We start from the raw sequence: 19,777 nt of genomic DNA, 5'->3' as shown, positions 1-19,777 counted from the left end.
TAAACCAGAAAGGTCCTGTAGCAGCAGGACTATTCAAGCCTGTAATTCTCCAAGTGTATGCTCTTGAGGAGCAGTACATGACAAAGATGGTCTGCAGTCATGCTGCCCAAGGTCTATCATCCTGTTGAGGTAAACTGGGTAGGGTATGTTAGTACCTGGCCCAGAAGCTAAAGAGTTAATCACCCACATCCAGCAGGAGGGAAGCAGAACAAACAACTCTTTAGTAGGAAGGGGGCAGAACAAGCAGCAGGGAAAAACTGGGTGCATCTGAGCCTGCCAGATCATGCTGTTTGTTTGCTTTTCTCTTCTACATTCTTTTCAAATAGGTCATACTGCTACACCTCTGGGAAGCTCTGCAGTAAGCCAGACACCCATCTTCCTTTGAGCTGGCCTTTTGACAAGGCAGCTTTTACAGATTAGGAGCTAATGGCCAGACTTCGAATATTTAAGAAATTTGGACAGTGTTAGGGAGGCTGCGATGAGAGGCTCTTAGTTCTCATGAAAAATTGCATGTGTGACTACAACTGTCAGTAAATACAAACATAGAAGTTAAATGCGATACAAATTTCTCTGAATCAGAGGATTGTCATGTAGTGTTCTGTGCGTCCATTTAGCTGTCTGAAAAGTGACTAGAACCAGAAAAAAATGCACTGGCTGAAAAAAAAAAAAGGAGTTCTGATGTCAAGTATTTGGTTTTAACAGACTCATACCATGATAACATGGAAACGAAAATGGACTTTCACAGGCATACAACAACTTGTGAGGGTTACTTTTGAACAAATAAAGTTGTATATATTATAGCAGTTTATCATATATCTTGTCTTATGTATGCCAGCTTTATTTGTTCTTGGTGAATTGATTGCAAGACATCAAGACTCTTGAGATGAAAGTAAAACAGTGATTTGAAAATCCGTCTAACTGTGAGGACATGCGCCCTTTAAATAAATGTTGGGCACAGTCAGCTGCTTTCCAACACAACTGCTTGGGTTGTTTTTTTGGGTTTTTTTTGAAAGAGGGTTCTAAAGTTTCCTGTACAGTGTGATTTTGTTGGAGCACTGAGATCACTATGTTTTCTGCCCAAGAAGAGGCACATTGTATCCATGCCATTCTTTCCCAGTAAGGCGTGCCTGACAGCTGACAGCATCACATACATTTAAAGGATTTTTCCTTATAAGATGAGTACATTGGCCTCTTTTTCACCTGGAGAACTGCCAAATACAGTGCTTGCAGTATTTCACTATCACATCTTAGAAAGTTTCTGACAGTTTAAGTAACCTGGAAAGTTCAAATGTTGATATCCATTATTTGGTTGCTCAGAGTTCTTGAAACTGCTACTGATACTGGCACTAAGCTGCTCTCTGGGTCCAGTCTAGAATTCTGTTTCATTTCATGAGATATTTTGCTTTTGATTGTAACTTTTACCTGAAATCTCTCAAAGCATGTGGTATGGTTATGCTATGTGAGCTAGATAACTATATATATCCTTCTTATACAGATAGTTAATTGGGTATAACTGGTGCCTGAAGAGGAAAACTTTCTCTTGTTTTATGAATGTCTTCTACTTAAATGTTTCTATTATAGATGTGATTCTGTGATCTAATAATCACATATACACAACCTGTGATTACAGCTTTGTATTGTAGTTAGCTTTTGTTACCCTTTGCATTATTTCCAAGAATTTTAGAGTAGATCCAGGTCACGTTTCACTCAGCCCTCTTTTCAGTATCACCCTTAAACACACACCAATGTTTCTGCAGTTTTTGCCGTCTTTATCCTTCAATTACTCCTTCACCTGTTAAATGAGTGAAATCGCCAAATTCTATTAATCCTTCTTTTTTCTAGTTAGTCTGAAGCAAGTACTGAGCTACTCAGTTTTCACTCTGTTCAGGCAGTGAGTGTAATTACTGTGCTTGTTGATCAACCCCGAGCAACCTAATGCAGCTTTTAAGTCAGCCCTGTTGTCAAAAGGGGCCTGGACGAGATGACCTTCATAGGTGCCTTCCAACCTAAATTATTGTACCTTAAGGGTAGTTTCTGATCTTGTAAATCTCGATTTCGCCAACTTACTTTAATGCAGGTCGAGGTGGTTTTGTATGTTAATGCAAGTGTCATGCATTTCTTCACAAAGAAATATGAGAGAAAGGGATGCACTAGTATGAACTAACCTGTCAATTTAATTTTTCATTCTCCACATGGAAATTCTGCAATTTTTGTACTGAGAAAACTGTCACAGGTTTTTTTTGAGAAATGTACCATTCATTCCACTTGGAAAACAGTCAAACCCAAACTACAAGACTGATCATTTTGGTCAAAGCAATTACAGTCTAGCTTCCAAGCAGTCATTTGAGGAGTGAGACCTGTAATATTCCATCTAACTTGTCATACAGAGCTCTTGGGTTTGCATTTCATTATAAGGCTGCTCACACTGGAACTCCTAGTTTCATTGGCATACCCAGGACGTTGTGCTCTTTACCTATTCTTAGTTTTACATTAGAAACTGCCCTTAAAAAGAAAGTATTGCAGTAACTTCTGCTATGATAATAGTCAAGCAAGATCTCCCATGTGTGAGTCAAGGTAAGGTCATTATCCACAATTTTCAGTATTTCCCTCCTTGAGGTGCTTGTTTGTAATAAACTTTAAGAAGTCTGACATAGAAATGGGCTTACTGTGGTTTTTGTTTTCTTCATTCTGTCTCCTGTGTAGTAATGATGTTGCTCATCTGCATCTTCCCCTTTGTTAAAATCGGTTTCATTAACCTGCAGTTTTTTCATGGACCTTTCTTAGCATAGAATATTAAATGCAGATGTTGTTATTTTTTTGCTTCCAATTCTATTTTCCTATTTCCAAAGGAATTTTAGGGGGATTTTTACTATGTTGGAGTTTCCTAACTCCTTAAAATTGATTTATTTTTTTAAGTGTTTCAGTCGTCTGATACGGTATCATTTTTATTTTTTCTGCTATTTCTGCTTGTTTCTCTGCCAAAATATGTAGTTCTTATTTCTGTATCCCTGCCCTATCTTGAAATATTATTTTTTTAATTAGGTGTACGTTTCCTCTTTCATTCTGGTGGTTTGTTTAAGGGCAATTAAGTTCATAGCACATACCACTAGTGTCCAGAAAACATTGCAGCACTAATTTCTATATAAGCCTTCAAAAAAGAGTCTGAATATTGTTGAAAACAGTTCTCATGCATGTTTCTGTTGGCAGTAATTGGAAGGTAGTAAAGAAAATTATTAAGACTGCAGTCAGAGATGTGCCAGATCGCTCTGGGGAGGTTCAGGTAGCCATTGAAGGATGTGTCCTGCCAGCCTGCTGGTGTAGATTTTTAATAGAAAAAAAGTATTAATAAGAAACAAAAAGCCTGTGATGCTTGCATTCTACAGCTTTGTAAAACTTCTCTTTAGGTATTGATCCTTTGCTGGGTTAAGTAGTTTGGTGATTTCAAATATACTTCTCTCCTTTTTAAAAACATTTTGAGTGGTGTCTTTTGGACTTCTGGGTTACATTGTGTCCCAAGGCAAAGTATATTTCCAGCTATGAGGTCTCTTGAAGAATATAAATAACAGGAAATGTTAAAAAAAAAATAAATCCAAGGCCACCCCAAAAAAACCAACAACAACAAAAAAACCCCCAACCAACCAAAACTGTGAAGTAAACATGAAATGTCTAGGATATATACGTGTACCAAACTGGTTTTATCAAGGAATCATAGAATGGTTTGGGTTGGAAGGGACCTTTAAAGGTCATCTAGTCCAACTCCCCTGCAATGAGCAGGGACATCTTCAACTAGATCACTTACTATAATGTGTGTACATGATTTCCTTCAAAAGTTTTTTCATATGTCTTACAAAAGGTATGAAACAAAAAAAGAGAATGTTACTATAATTTACTCGAAGGCCATACCAAGTGAGTCTTCAGCCCTCTACTGAATAAGTTTTTTGTGCACTTATACACAATAATTCATACCTGCCTGCTCGTGCTGTTATTACTATTATCTAGCATTGTTTTGTATTGTAGTTAGCACCCAAAATGTGCTAATCACATACCAGAAAAAAAATCTACCGATGCAGAGAGCTTACCTTTTGTTAACAGCGAGGGTCAGGAAATGAGAACTACAGTGAAAGATGCAATGCAGAAAAATGCAGAAAGTGGCAGAAAAATGCTGGAGTTTTATGTACTCTGTATTAGTAAAGTAACAGATCTTTGTATGAAATTGCTGTTGATGTCAGGGTTCATGGGTAAGCATTTCCCGTTTCTCTCGGCCCTTCTTCCAACTTGATTAGGAGAAAGACTTCTCAAACAAGCCCAGCAGTTTTTTTCTTTCTTTTTTTTTTTCCCCTTCTCTTAAACCTAGTTTCATTTGCTATGTCTGGTCATACTGCTATCCAAGCACACTCTGCAGAGATGGAGCAGCTCTATATGTTGAGACAGTCCTGCATGATTGTCATCTAACCACCAGCATGTCCCCAGCAGTTGACAAGTCCCAGGGCTGTACTCAGCTGCTCCAGTCCTCCTATTATGGTGAAAATCTCTCTTCACCTATTTTCAGTTCTGCAATCTTCGGTCTTCTCTTTTTGCATGATATGAAAAATGCAGGAGCAGCTGTGTCTGCCAACGTTCCATGTGGAATAGCGATTTCCTATGGTGGAAAAATATGCTCTGCACAGTAATTACTGTAAGTCAAGTCCATTTAATCTGCACAAGGGCTTTTATTGTATTCTGCAGTTTGGGAGGATTTGGGAGGCCTAGTCTCCAAAGTTTGTAGGATAGCAATCTTATAGATGTTGGAGGTGTGACACATGTTAGATTACTGCATATATTAGGGTTTTGGCATCATAGGCACACAGATATAAAGATGGAATATAGACTGCAGTTCCTCATGAATAAGTCTAGCTGAGAGGTAGACATGGGATAATCATTATATAGCTTTCCTATTTCCTTGTGTTAACTTCATCGTACATACTTTCTTGACCCTCTAAGCACTCCTCCCTCCCCCCGCCCCCCTTGTGGTTTGTACAGAAGTGCACAAGATTGCAGCAAGTGCCCTTTTTTCACCGTTTCCCATCTTTCACCTGACAGAAAAAGGGAGACTTTAAATGGGTTTCTGTGAAGAGACCCACACCGTGGCTTTAAAATTACGGTTTGATCTGTAAACTCTTATCAAATCATGAGCTCAGTCTAACTTTTCCTTTCTCTCCCATTCAGTTTTCAGTCAACTAGTCACTTCTCTTCATCTCCAAAAGTGGGTGGTGGTTGTTCTTGTACTGTTGTAGCCACTGCTATTGTTTCAGGATTTAATTTAGCAGAGGAAAGGAGCCTGTATGCTTGGGCACCTGTAAAAACACCTACCATAAAACTATAGAATTGTATACATTTTAATTTAAAAAATTTGCTCTTTAACATTATTAATTGGAGGCTCCCCTAATTGACTAAGTTGAACTTTGGACATTTCTTTATTACTTTCCTTTTCTCCAGTTTCGTTTATATGTTTACATGAGCTGAAATCTCCATGTGTGGATTTTAGTTATGTCAGTCTTGCCATAATTTTCCCAACTGTGGTTTGATTTTTCGCAGAGATCCTAGTGGTCCCTAGACCAACAGTTTGAAAAACACTGCTTGGAAAATATTTATTCTTCAGTTCTTGTTTTGGTCTTTTTATGGAGTCAGAGAATTGATGAGTCCAAGTTCATAGACTTAATTTTGGGGGGAACAGGACTGTTTCCTATGAAAAATGTTGCCTGATGCAACTCAAAGTAGGGCATATCAGCTCTGAGGACAGTGTATTTGTACAAAAATGAGCAAAATGCTTAAATTTGTTTCAAAATGCTCCACTGTTGCCCAGCTTGTGATTTTCTGCCTGACAGAGGCATGTAAATCCAGCTTGCGGAATCTGTGAAACCCTTATGTATTCAGGTGAGATCCAGATATGCTGACTGTAGATTTTTATCTTTAGTTCACATTTGGCCTTCGTCATTACTTTCCAAGTCCCTGTGGCTGCCCAGTCCCGTTCCATAAGAGCATTTCACCTGCTCAGTTTTTGTTCTTTCCTTGTAGCCAATCCTATGGAATCAAAAAACTCTAGGTCAGGAATCCTAGGGAGTGCTCTTCATATTTCCCTTTTGATTTCATACAAAGGGACATAAACAGATTACTGTCGTCCATAAGGTCAAATCATGAACTCCCAGTAAAGCAGTAGAACATGCCATGTTGAGCTCTCAATGATCAAAATTACAATAATAACTCTAGATAAGGTGTTCCTGCTGCGAAGGAAGCAAGAAAACTTCTTTGGAGTCTTTTACCTCTAGGCATGCATTAATTTGTATGTTGTCTGAAATGTATCTTCCAGCTATTACTTTAAAACACCCAGTGAATTACCAAATCTTCATTTATGCTTTAGTGATTCTTCAGAAGGAATCTCCAACTGGTCTACTATAGTTCTCTGGATAAGGACCTTCCCTACCAGAGGAGAATACTTCTTGACCAAAAAAGTTACTCTGCCACATGACCAATGTGGATATTACCGGCTCAGATCCAATTTTTAAAAGCACGTTATTTGTTTAAACAATTTGAAGTTGATCACGAAGAAGATTTTGTATCTAGAACTTATTGTTTAATTTATTATTTACTTAATGTCTCTTTCCTACAGTAGGGTAATATGAGTTGCTCAAAATGGTCTTGCAGCATGTTTGAATAAATGTTACTATTACTCCAAACAGACTTTTTAAAGCTCAAAACAAGCCCATGTTTCACTTAGAAATACCCACGAATTGTCCACAATGCATCTGTTCAGCATACCAATCTTTGTATTTCCCTTAAAAAGAAAATAAAACGCTAGAAATAAAGGCAATTGCTTATGTAAGCAATTTTGAAGTTAAATATTGTCTTAGAAGTACTGTGGATGGAAAACAGTTGCTTGGTACTGCATGATTAGTCCAGTGAGGTTAATTAGTGAGCTGTTCAGGTTTTGCAGGAGCCAAGAAGCAATGAGAGGTAATCCAAAGTTTGGATTGAATTATTTTGTCTCTTGTAGGGACTTGCAAATGGAGGTTACAAATTTCCAACCGTGCAGAGAGTGGTATGGTTTTTTCTTTAGAAAATTGCTGTTTGGAAACAATTTCAGCAATACATTACAATGCTATGTTATAGTCATGAGCTACCAAGTTATCATTGGTAAGTGATCCTTCATGAGTCAAGAGCTGGATGTTTAGTTGCCCACTTCTGGGATTCTCATTTTGCTCTGTGTTTAGTCTCTAAGTTAGGGCCCGTCTTCCAGGCCTACAGTCCTTTTGAATTGTGTCCTGTGGATCTCTCTCACTGATGTAAAAAGGCTCTGTGTTAAGAGATTCACCATGTATGCACTCAAAGCATATGAAAAGTCTCTTTGTAGGTGGCATGTGTGGGACAGATTATTGCTTATAGCTCATGGGGAAGGCATGAAAAGGGTGCTGTTGACTTGTATACATGCTATACTCATCAGGGTGCTTTGGCATGGAGGGCATGCAGGTCCTACGGGGAGGCACTGAGCTGTTGCTGAGCAGTGAGAAATTCCCGGGTGCTGCCAGCCTGGAACCAGGAGAGCTGAGAAGTGGCTTGCTGGGATAGTGTGTGCTGGGAGGAAGGAAATACAGAATCTGTTCCTAGCTTTGCCCTTGATACAAGATCTTAGCTGTGTCCAGTGTCCACCCTTGTAACTCCTTCTCCTGCCTCATCTGTCTGGTGTCTTCTGTGTAACATTTTTAGGTTTGCAACTATTTTGCAATAGCTGTTTACCCAGAGCTTCTAATTGAAAGTATAAGTTTCAGCTGAGCTGCAGAGTTAGAAACCACCTTGTCTTGCCTGTCCATCAAGTATTGAGGGTTGGGAGAGTCTTAAGCAGAGGAGCCTGGATTGGATTTTTTTCTTCAATCTTGTTACGTTTTCATAGCGCTGTGTTTGGTTCCCAACACAACTGGGATGAAAAGAGATCATGAGATAACTATAGTACAGGCTGGTGTTGCGCGACATTACTATGAAAAGATAAGAGATGCTGCATAGTATCTTTTCAGTACTTCATATATTTACTATTAACATATATTCAAGCAATTGGATCTTTGCCTTGGCTGAGCTCCTGTCCTGGAAGACATGCCCTGTGTTTCACCACTGGCCCTGTCTGTCACTGCTGGTGGGCCGGAGAAGCATTGAATTGGGGGTTTGTGTTCTTATGAATGAAAAATGTGCAAATAAATAGCTCAATCTCTGCTTATGAGATTGCTTCTGACCTCACCTGAACTGCTCCCTTTGCCAGAACTGAAACTGCATGTGTGAGAGGAGACAGACTTAAACCAGTGGTGCATTAAATCAAACATTAATAGTACGTGTGTAAAGAATTATCAAAAGGACTGGTAAATTACGTGTTCAGAGAGGCCTTATACAGTTAGGACAAGGAATTTCTCAGTGTTTTCACAGCAAGAAATGAGGCCTCTCTGTTCTTCTCCGGGAGGTGAGTAGCGCCAAGGTGTGTGTTGGCAGTTGGCTTGCTCCAGACTCTGAAACAATGCTTGGTTTGCAAAATTTTAATCTCTTTTATTTTATTCCTCAGTTATGAATTCCACGTGAAACCTAGAAACCCTCTTGGTGAAGGTCCAAGTAGCAATGTTGTGGCATTCAATACTGAATCAGGTAAGAACTTCCAAAGATCCGACTATCATTTACAGTAGCTCTAGTATCCATGTTTGTGGGATATATGAAAGGCTGTCTTGCTTCATTTTGCGCATTTGGTCTTGCTCTTTACTGTCACCAGATTGGCTTTTTATTACTGAGCATGTTACAGTAGTGTGTGGAAGATCAGCCTGAGATGAGGGCTGTATCCTGTGAGGATGTAAGGTGGCCAGATGGCAGGAGGAAAAAACAGGAGCACAGAGAGTTTGTCTGGTGTTCATTATGAAGAAATTAACTTCATCCTTAGAGAAGGCTTAGTCATTTAAGATTAATATTCCTGACCTTTTTGTGTCTATCAAAGTCATTAATGACTTCTGGATGGGGAACATAAGGTTTTTCTTTGGGCTGATGTGTTTATAGGCACTTTTGCTACCTGTTCAATAAGGCTGCTGTATAATAATGATGTCTTTTGGCTGAAATAAGCATTGAGAAATAGCAGTTGGGAAAAGTCGATGTCCCAGCACGTCCTCTTCCATCCTGTTTACTCTCCTGTGAAACTTAGAGGTGTATACAAGCCTATTTTGACCATTGGTTGGTTCCCAAGTTAAGTCCTATCTGACTCAGAAGTGAGAATCGGAGAGTGCCTTTGCTTTTCCTATTGCAGTTCCCCATGAGGCTAACTGTAGTTGACTTGTTGACTTTATACAAGCAAGATACCATCTTTTGTGTAGAAGTGTTTATTGCTGATAGTACTTAAGGACCCTATAAAACACAAAATGGATTTAGCCTTTTTAAAAGGACTACTTCAATCTGCGTTTTGAGCCAGGTCTAATAATATCATAATCCTCATCTAGTGCTGTCACTGATGGATGAGAGTTTTGGCTGAGCAAGGGATTAGTCAGGGAGGAGTTCAGACTATGCCACACATATTTAAAAACTGTGAATACACTCTTTGTAATCCTACATTGTTAAAACTGAAAAAATGTTTATGCCAAGTGCAGTTTTCATGAATGACAAAGCTTATGTTCTATCTCCTATTTAGCTTGGACACATTAAGCAGTCGGTTTTATTTTTTCTTAATTGCACACCTCCATTTCTTGCTTTTGGGCTTTCATAGCCAAGTTTTGTGTGGCAGGTATCACAGAGGGGTCCTTTTTATTATTTAAGTTTTGAAATTGAAATTTTAAAAAAAGATGCAGTGGAATTGTTTTTTGCTGATTACAGGCTTAAACTCTTGTTTTTACTACAACTGTATTTGATTGGTATTGTCCCATAAGTAAAATTTTTAAAAGCTTGTTGATACTATAGTTTTACATAAGCAATATATTTATTTTCTTTTAATTTAATACAGAAACGAACATTGCTTCCAAAACTCTTTCTGTTTCACAAATTACAGCTTATGTCAACTGTAGAAAATCACTCACTAATGCTTTTCCACTGAAATATGGGGAAAGTTCATTTTACAGTGTCTGATTGAATGTTTGTTTTCTTCCCCCAGCGGACCCAAGAGTGAGTGAGCCAATTTCAGGTAAGCCTTTTATGTACAGTATAGTGTCTTCTGATCAGGATTTTTTTCAGAAATGAGATAGCGTAATTTTGCAAGGGGGCGGGGGGGAGGTGTGGGTGTGTGGCTGTACTGCACCAATTAAATGAGTTATGGAATCACAGCATTCACACACGATTTCACTCCTTCCATCCATACCCCTGGTAAGGAATTCATGCCAGGCTGATTGTTTACCTGAGCGGAATGCAATCAATGTGATGTGGTGCTCCCATGGCAGCTGGGATGGCTTCAAACCAATGTACACAAATGAGCCAAGGACAGCCTCATGTTTTCTCAGCCTTGTCATTAAAGCGAAAGAAAGCTCTGTAAAATGAATAAGCTACTCCACACTTCTAAAGTGAGTTAACAGAGCACAACTCAGAGGATACTATTTATCCACCATTGTGTTTTAGAAAAATTTTCTGCTTCTGAAGGCTTAATCCTGCTCTGCTTTAGGCCACTTACAAGACTCTTGCTGTCTTCCGTAGAAGGTGGACTGAGCTTCTGAAGAACAGCTGGGCTCGCTCAAGCAAATTGGGCTGCTTTTTGCATTTGTAATGGACATCACTTTGACAAACACTGAGACACCATTTCTTTCCACATAATTCATGACACTTAATTTTTATGTGTATTTTTGTTAAATCACATACAGTTTGCTGCAGACTGTCCTGGCTTGAACCCACTGAAAAACAGTGACTGTATCACATGCTTTGTAAATGAGAGTTTTGCCAACACACAGACATTGTCCCCCTGACAAGGTCCTAGAATGAGCTTATTCCAAACTGGCACCACACACAGAGAGCAGAAGCAGTTCACTGTATCAATCATATCTGCACCCTTTGGTGCTTCCCTGAAATATCTTTCATGTTCAAAATGCGGGTGACTGGTGCTATGGTATGTTCTGCTCCATCAAGGTTTCTAATTCTATTTATTTGAACATGCTTGTTGCCCATAATTCTATATGCAGCATCATACTTCAGTCTCTTTCTTCCTCTCCTGCAGTGGGAAAGGATGCTATCTGGACTGAAATCCCATTCAATTCAGACACCTATTCAGAATGCAAAGGGAAACAATACGTAAAAAGGACTTGGTATAAGAAGTTCGTAGGTGTGCAGCTGTGTAATTCGTTGAGATACAAGATATACCTCAGTGATTCACTTACAGGTAAGAGACATTCAAATCAGTGTTGTCCACATTATACATTCTTAAAGATAACATGGTTCCAGAAACAAGAGGTTTAACAAGATGAGCTCTGCTGAAGTGTGATCAGGTATGTTTAATCTAGTCCATAGACAGATTAATCATAAACAGTAATCTGCTTGTGCTCAGTAATCATTGATGTGTTTGATACTGAATTTTCAGACTCGAGTTACTCCTCTGTGGTGATCATCTGATTTTAAATATCTGTTAGTATCCTGGGGGTCATACAGAAAATTGATAAAGATCAGGTCTCTGCCAGTGAATAGCATATATTGCGAAGATGCCAAATTTGTATTTAAAGGGTAGCCTGGAATAGTTTTTAATTAGAGGATTAGGACCTAATTTTAGACCAGGATTAGACTCAGTCATTCCCATCCCATTTGGTAAACAGCTGGTTACTTCATTATTGTGAGGCTTATAAATACATGACTTCAACTCTAGTCAACAGGTTTTACTCACCTGCTTTGACATTTTTGTTTTGTTTTCAAATTACCCATTTTTGCTTATAAACTCTTTTTCCTCCCCTTCTTTTTCTTATATTATGTTTTGTTACTAACAGCAGCCTCCTGGCCTTTTCTTCTCAAGTTTTGTTCAGTCTTAAGGTCACTAGAGTGTGATGTATTTAAGACCTGAATCAAGTGACACATGCTGTGTGTAAGCTGGAGAAACAGCCTGTAAAAGGTGTTTTTCAGTTAGTTAATAGTTAAGCAGAACTTTGTGTCTCCTGTAGATTATACAAGCTATATTTAGAAACACGTTAATTTCTTATAATCTGTCCCAAGTTCCTGGCTTTCTTCTGTATGACGTCTTTTATCAGAGCTGCACGGTCAACTCTATTACAATGGTATTAGTATGGCATCCACAGCACAGAGTGTAACACAACTGTGTATGGGAAATGTCTTTTAAGTGCAAGTTAGGCAGTACGTTCATCACATTGGATTGAACTAGGAGAAACTGTGGCTGAAAGAACCAACTTTCATAACCCAAAGATGCCCCATCTCAGAGATCAACACGTCACAGGAGCAGCAGGGCTCTGGTCTCTCTATGTAGGAACATGGAAAGAAAAGAGCAGGGGAGTGTAGGGCAGCCCATGCCGATATAATTTTAAGCTGCCTGGCCTTACAGCCGGCACCATTCTCCCATGAGCAGACAAGGAAGGAAAGCCCTGTCATTAATAGTAAGTACAATACTTCATACGTAAATGATATCTTGGCAATTACGTGAATAAAAGAGACTGTTTTGAACAGAGGTATCATTCATTCAACTGTTGCTGTACTAACCAGCTGTGATCAAATGACAAACACTGGCAATGAGGCATAGTGTATCTCAAAACCAGCCAGTCGAGGAAATAGCAGTGCTAATCTAGCAGGACTAGACAGCAGCCCTAAATCAAGTGAATTAAGAGTGCAGTGAAAGCTACTTCAATCTGACTAGAAAAGTTTAATATATCAGGAGCCCATTTTCCTATTTTCATTATATTGTTTTTGTTCTTGTTGGAAGGGCCCTGATTTAACTTTGGTGCAGAAAGATGATGGTAGCCACATTGTATTCATTATACTTGCTAAGCCTGGTTCTTGCACTTGAGTTGTTACACCCAGTGCTGACCAGTTGTCACAATATTTGAAAGAATTGAAGTATTTACGTAGAAGGAAAGCTGCTTTTCCTAAGCGAGACTGCCATGGCACAAGCGAGTGAGAAAGTTTCCAAATTGAAGTCAAACTGTGCTCTGATGTGTTTCACTGTCACACCTTGTCTCATCGCGCCCCTGAGGCCAGCGGAAGTTTATCTGCTAGCACCAGCCAGCTGGGCAACGTGGGCCAGTAGCGAAGGGCTGCGCTGAGGTCTGAGTTCCACCTTGCGCGGAAAATATCTTCCAAAGCTTTGCTGTTTAAGCAGCGTAATGATCTTGAAATTTGGGTGCCTTGTACAAATGCTGTTATATAAGGTAGCCAACAACCATATCTTTGCATGCTGGTTTTTAGCATGAATTTATACTTCTAGTGTTGCAGAATTCATAATGTATAAAACAAAGATGGTATCTAACTTTCTTAAGACCACCCATGTGGGAACACTGGAAACAAAAAATAACTTACTTTATGCTAGAATTGCTATCCCCAAAAGAGAAAGATTAATCTAGTCATTTGTTAGCTGAATGTTTTTAAGTGTGTTCCTTTATTATGGAACGAATTGGGCAGTAAGAATTTAAGTCACTGAGAATGCTGTTAATTTATGTATAGCAATTGTTTGAATTATGCATAGGTTACACTGTGGGCCAGAAGAATATGCATGTATCTGAAAGTTACTGTTCTTGTGTTAGCCATAAAAATATCTGTTTTATTCTGTCTCTCATGAAGAAAAACTGATCTATGTTACACATGCCAGGACTGTTCTATAAACCAGCATCTACTGCTGACCTCATTTAACAGTCCTCCAGAGCAGTCACTGTAGGCATTCCAGAAAAGCAGGCCACCTAAAAAAAAGTATTTATTGAGGGGAGGAAAAAAATAAATTCTAAGTGTGACCTTCAACAGCCATGGAAAAAAAAAAATGCCGTTTTGGGCAGCCTGAATGTTCTTAATTTCAGACCAAAAAATGGCTGAGAGGAACTCCCTCTGACCAGTTCTCCTATGGAAAAAACATGCCTGCAGCCAAAACTAGATAGTAATAAATAATTTTCTAAAGCTAGAGAAGAACTGCACGCACAAAGACCGTCAACTGGAGGTGAGAATTTCTGGCAAAGTATTGATCAGATCACAAAAATAGGAGACAGTTTATTGGTAGGCTGCTCTTTTATTAATTGCACTTTAGGGAACAGTATTATAAGCCACCTCACCATCTCTCAAATGGCCAGACTGGCACAGATTCAAGGCTACAGGACACCCAACATCTAATGAGTAACTGGACTTTCTGCTTAGCTTATACCAGAGTACTGAGCCTATTTCGAAATGCTCTCACCTTTCCTTTCAACCTCACAACCAAGGGTTGAACATATTAAGAACGAGTGCTGTGAAAGGAGTTTAGAAAAAAAACGGTAAGTTTATCTGAAAATGTTTCCTGCCAAGGCTTGGGGAGAGAATGTAGCATGCTTTCCTCCATCTTCTGAACTGAATTTTCCAATGTCTTGCAATTCAAATCAGTAAGTAAAAACATCTCTGTCAAAACTCCTTCACTGTGAGTCCTCTTGTTAAACAGGATAAGCACAGCCCGTACCGTCAGCACACACCGCATGGGGCACTTGAGACCTTGTTTTCTACTCAGTTGCAGTCAAGTGTCCTGTTAAGCAATCCTGCAAATAAATACATGGGCATACTTCACGCTCTGGATAAGCAGTTACTATACCAAGGTCATCTGTTTGTTAAAGGATATCACTTGCACATACATGTTGTAAAAATATGATGATTTATATAACAGGCCTTGGCTGTGTTATGAGGTGGTCTATAGAAAACATCTTTGAAGGTACTGGAGGCTTCTGACAGGGAACCAAACCTCCCTTCCATTCAAATCACCAATAAAACTTACCTCATTTTTGATACAGTCAGGATGAGGTTCTAGGTAATAACAGAATTTCACTTACTGTATGAAATGTAGGGAGGAGAAAAATTACATTCAGGCATAGATTTTGGCCAGGAATGGGGCACTTTTGTCTACAGCCATGAGCACTGTACTTGGAGTATGCACATGTATGCATACTTGGAGTATGTTCAAATTACAGCTATAGATCCTGAGAGGAAAAGAATCGTAGCATTCACCTTGGCTTCCCCACAGAGCAAAAAGCACAGCCCATTGCCTGTGGTAGTTTTTGGAAATAGCCCTGACTAAACTGGGTACGGATTTTCAACTTTGCTGCTTCTTTGCTTTCAGGAAAATTTTATAACATAGGAGACCAGAGGGGCCATGGAGAAGATCACTGCCAATTTGTAGACTCATTCTTAGATGGAAGGACAGGGCAGCAAGAAGATCTACCAGTCAAAGATGGTAATTCCTTACGCCTGTTTCTGTAGCAAACCTTGGCAATTCCTTTGTCTGTTTCTTTTTCCTGCCAGTGGATTCAGTGCCTGCTGCTGGGGTGGGTGATGGAAAGGGACTACCTACCAGCTTTGCAGGCAGAATAGAGTCGAGAAGTTTTTGAAGATGAACAATGTCTTATTAAAAGGTTATGACTTGGGTTCTATTAGGTAGTAAACAGCCTCTCTCCTGTTTAAAACATTCCAATAGATTATTCACAGTTGGTATTACATACTTAAACCCAACCACAAATTTGAGTTTGCAGAGAGGCATGAAGTGTTATGTTCAAACTAGCGAGGTTGATTTAAAGTGCAGTAAATCATCAGTTAGGCATTAAACAGCTTTGTTTAGTGCTAATGAGAAACTAAAAAGTTATTACTGGAAAATACAATTCATGCTGCAGTAATTCTATGTGCACTAATTTGAACCGGGTGCCTAGAATTCCAGTCTGGTCTAAGTGGGCATGGGACTGGATGTCCCGAACACAGCTGTGACCTGCCTGGCTGTTTTTCACATCTTGCTGAGGCTCAAGCATAAGAAAATTGTACTTCTGTCAGCTGAACTCCTGCCTTGCTTGTCTGCAGCAGTGCCAGGGTCAGGTATTCCATTCCCTTGTGGGGTAAGAACTCAGGCTGCATTGATACACACATGCATGCCGAGTGTGTCATGGAATATTTTACTGAGGAGAATATCAAAATGGTTTTCAGTACAATGTCAGTGTGTTGACCAAACCTTCCTGTATGTAGTGCGTCATTTATAAAACACCTCACAGAAGTACAGAAATGTGTCAAGGTAGGTGTGGGACATTAAAGTGCCTAAATCTTTCACAAGTTTTTCCAAAAACAGAGTAGGTGAACGATCTGAAAGGTGTTTGTGTATGTGATTTGGTTTTTGTTTGGTTTTGGTGTTTTTTTTTTAAAGAGGGCTTTGCTTTTCCTTTCCCAGTCAGTGTTGCCCATTTGTAAAGGTATTTTGTTTGTGTAAGGGCTTGTCTGAATCCAATTTCGTGTTGCCAGGACAGCAGACCTCTCAGTTGTACCAGAATCACTTTTTTTTAAAAAAGATTTTATAAATTAAAAAAAACGCTTTTACATAAAAAGCTTGCTACCCTAGCTTAAAAGACATTTAAAACCGATTTGTTTTCAGCAACTGGATTTAATTGAGTGGATTCATGAGTTACATTCATTTTTAGAAAAAAAAAAAAAAAAACAGAAAAAAAAAAACCAACAACAAAACAAACAAACAAGCAAAAAAAAGCCCCCACCTTTTCTGTAGCTTATATTTCTAGTAAATAAACTGAACAGAGGAAAGAGACAGATTGTCCATTGCTGCTCAGTTTCTCCCTGGCTGCACCAAGTTGAGTTCTGTTCAAACCAGAATTAACTACATACATTTGACCTGAAGCGCAGGGAGAGGATCATGACTGCTGCAGCGTATTAGTTGCAGAACAATATTCTCTGTGTGTGCACACGCATGTGCACACATGCGCATTTGCACATCTGTACGTGCCGACATGCATGCTTTAGCCACACATACATTTCTGATGATCAGGTTGGATTCAGCACTTATTGCTCACTTTAATTTTTAACTTAACATTAATTGTTTGACGGGGAAGCATGCGTATTGTCATACAGAACAGCTTGAAAGCAGGAGCTGTGATCTTTGGCTTGGGGATGGGGAGATAGTGTGAAATATCCCCAACTGTCAAGTTTTATTTAGGTTCACTGGAGTGTTAAGGCTACTGCAGTGGAGACTTATTTAATCATCACAACTTTGCAAGGCAGAACCGCCTGCTGTTCAGAGAAGACCCCTGTGCAGCAGCCAGAGGGGGGAAGGTGGGGACACTGGCCTCGCCTTGCCAGCACCATTGGGTGCCAGGATCACCAGGTCTCCAGGGCAGGGAGGCTTCACCTCTCCTGCTCTGGGCTGCGGCAATCCCAAGCGCTTCTGCTTTTGTTTGAGTTGGGTGGACAAGTGCCAGCTGTTCCAGAGCGCTCCGCTCATCAGTGGAGGGGCAGCAGACCTGTTTGTGGCAGATGGGTCAATGGCTTAGTGACTAGTTTAGCCATTAACTGAATTGTATACAGACTTCCGGCGGAACTCAAAGGAAGGTAATGTCAGAGGGCTTTTTGCAAACAATACTCTTTTCTCCGTTCCAGGATTTTTCAGGGCAGTTCGTCAGGAACCTGTCAAATTTGGAAAAATAGGCGGAGAGACTCACATTAACTATGTTCGCTGGTATGAGTGTGGAACATCAATACCTGGGAAATGGTAAATGCGACATGAACTTCGTGAAAAGGCCCAGTGCTTCCCACCTCCGCCCCACTGCCCAATGCAGGCTCAAAGGTGGAAAGGTTTATGGTATGCCTGGCACTTTAGTACGTTTGCTGATGTGCAAGGGTTTATACAAGTCTAATGCCAATACTGCATTAATTGTGTAATAGCGTAGGCTGCTTACTGTAGTTATCCAGTTTTACAAATTTGTTTTTAGGTTAAAAAAATCCCAAACAGGCTAGGGACATGTTGTAGGATAATGTATAGGGAAGCTGGCTCCCTATTCTTGAGGTATGGTTTATATGGTATTTTAAAAGATACGGTGTGTATATTATTTATCACAATGTTGTAATAAATGTTTAAGGCACAGTTATGACAGTTGGTCATGGAATGCAATGTGCATTACTTTTTAAATATTCACTGGTCGTCTTATAACGCTGAGTGCCATAAGCTACCTGTCCAGATAGATCTGTAATGTCTCCCCAGTTATAAATTATAGAAAAGACCCTACAATTTTTAATATCCTGCAACCAGTAAACTTGAAGCGCTTTCTCTTTACGTGTACAAACAGTTTATACTCCTGCCATAAAGCTGAGGTAGGTTGCTATACGTGCAGCTTTAAACAATCAGGTTAGTGGGTTTTTTCCATGTTTGTTTTCAAATGCTTCAGCTCCAGCAAAACAGTATGTTCCACCTATTGCTATGGCCTTAGAGCCACTGCCCATGAGCTTGGCAGTGGCTGGCTGGTGGGCTTGGCTTCCTCCAATTAAAGCAGACAGGTACGTAGGACACAGAATAAAAAAATGAAAGCGGCCGCTGTGGCTTTTCATGAAAATGTTGTTTTCCGAGATTGAGACTTACTTACTGGTTCAAAAGCCAAATGTACGTACAGTGCAGGGGGGCTTGGAAAGATAAATGAAACAGGGAAAAAATAAGCTACAGGTTTATTTAATAAAAAAAAAAAATGCTTTAAAACATTGTTCATTAGGGAAATAGTGATAACTGAACTTTAAACTGCTTTAATTTTGATTAAAACCTCTCCCAAAGCTACTTGTTGTACTGCTTGAACATCTATGAACTAAATAAAGAGATGTAGGTTTTTTTAAAGGTGTTATTCATTACATTACTAATGTATTGAAAAAACTATGAACAGGAACACCCAGATATATATATAGTAGAAATAGTCATTTATAGAAAATGCCTTATAAAGTACATTGCAGGTACACTGTACTCCTAATAAAATATTTTTTAATCAAGTGTTTTTCTTAGTGTTTTACATAAAAACTAGTTTCCGTGACAAATGCTGTTATGTCAGGAGGCAGTTTGTTCTGAAACAGGCACATGTTAAATAGTGTCATGAGCACCTGCTGCGTTAGGTCTGACAGGAGCAGAGAGAGCAGGAGTTGCAGCTACAGCTTACTGCAGAGCACTGCTGATGGGGGAGCAGCAGCAGTATTTAAGGATGCTGAAGGTAGGAATATTTTCACTTTATTTCCTGTCTTTATGAGAGTTCAAGCAGCTTGCTCCAGTTCATATTTTTTTTAATTCCCTCCTTCGTTTTATGTATTCCTAGAATCCGTAAGATGGAAAATATTAACTGAGAGACTGTTTGCCCTCTGCTGTTATATGGTCTATTGAATTTGTTACAGCTCTTGATCTGCTTTTTCTTGGCTCAAAATCAAGTCCCTAGAATTGCACTCCCAAGTTTTTCTGGGTGGCAAAGAACCTGTGGAAAGTTGTTCCTTTTCAAGAGTTCTTTTTCAAAAATACGTATTTGGCTTAAATTTTCGAGTAATAAACCGGTTCTCCCCCTGCCCTCGTTAAAGTGAAATGGGTAAGGGGCTCTAAGATTTTATGTATTGGTTCTTACTCATTTGGTAAAAGGGTTCCTTGGCAATTAGTGACAGCAGACAGTGCCAAACCATCCACTGCTGCATAACCTCTGCAAAAGCAATCTGCGTTCGCCATTTACACACCTAAAAATCTGGCTCTTCTCCCCCAAAGCCGAGCAGCACTGATCTTTACCTCCGTAGCTGTAGACCCAGCACGCACACTTGCCTTAACAGAGTCTTCTTGTTCGGGACTACCTCAATTCTAAAATGAAGATCAGGCAAGTAA

At 39.5% G+C, this 19,777-nt stretch overlaps 1 protein-coding gene across 30 annotated transcripts in view; it reads left to right on the top strand.

The window, feature by feature from the left end:
- The window catches only part of ABI3BP (ABI family member 3 binding protein), a 168,547-nt gene extending 149,631 nt beyond the window's left edge, over positions 1–18,916 (top strand). For all 30 annotated transcript variants that reach the window (XM_049824783.1, XM_049824779.1, XM_049824771.1 and 27 more), the window contains 5 exons: positions 8,579–8,658; positions 10,136–10,165; positions 11,183–11,344; positions 15,242–15,355; positions 17,545–18,916. In XM_049824783.1, the coding sequence (XP_049680740.1) occupies positions 8,579–8,658; positions 10,136–10,165; positions 11,183–11,344; positions 15,242–15,355; positions 17,545–17,660 (502 nt within the window). In that variant the 3' untranslated portion in view covers positions 17,661–18,916. The remainder of the gene's footprint in view (positions 1–8,578; positions 8,659–10,135; positions 10,166–11,182; positions 11,345–15,241; positions 15,356–17,544) is intronic.
- The last annotated feature ends 861 nt before the right edge of the window (positions 18,917–19,777 follow it).

Source organism: Accipiter gentilis, chromosome 21 (genome assembly GCF_929443795.1).
Source record: "Accipiter gentilis chromosome 21, bAccGen1.1, whole genome shotgun sequence".
Lineage (NCBI taxonomy): Eukaryota > Metazoa > Chordata > Aves > Accipitriformes > Accipitridae > Astur > Astur gentilis.
Note: the sequence above shows the minus strand (reverse complement) of the source record. Positions and strands in the feature narration are given on the sequence as shown.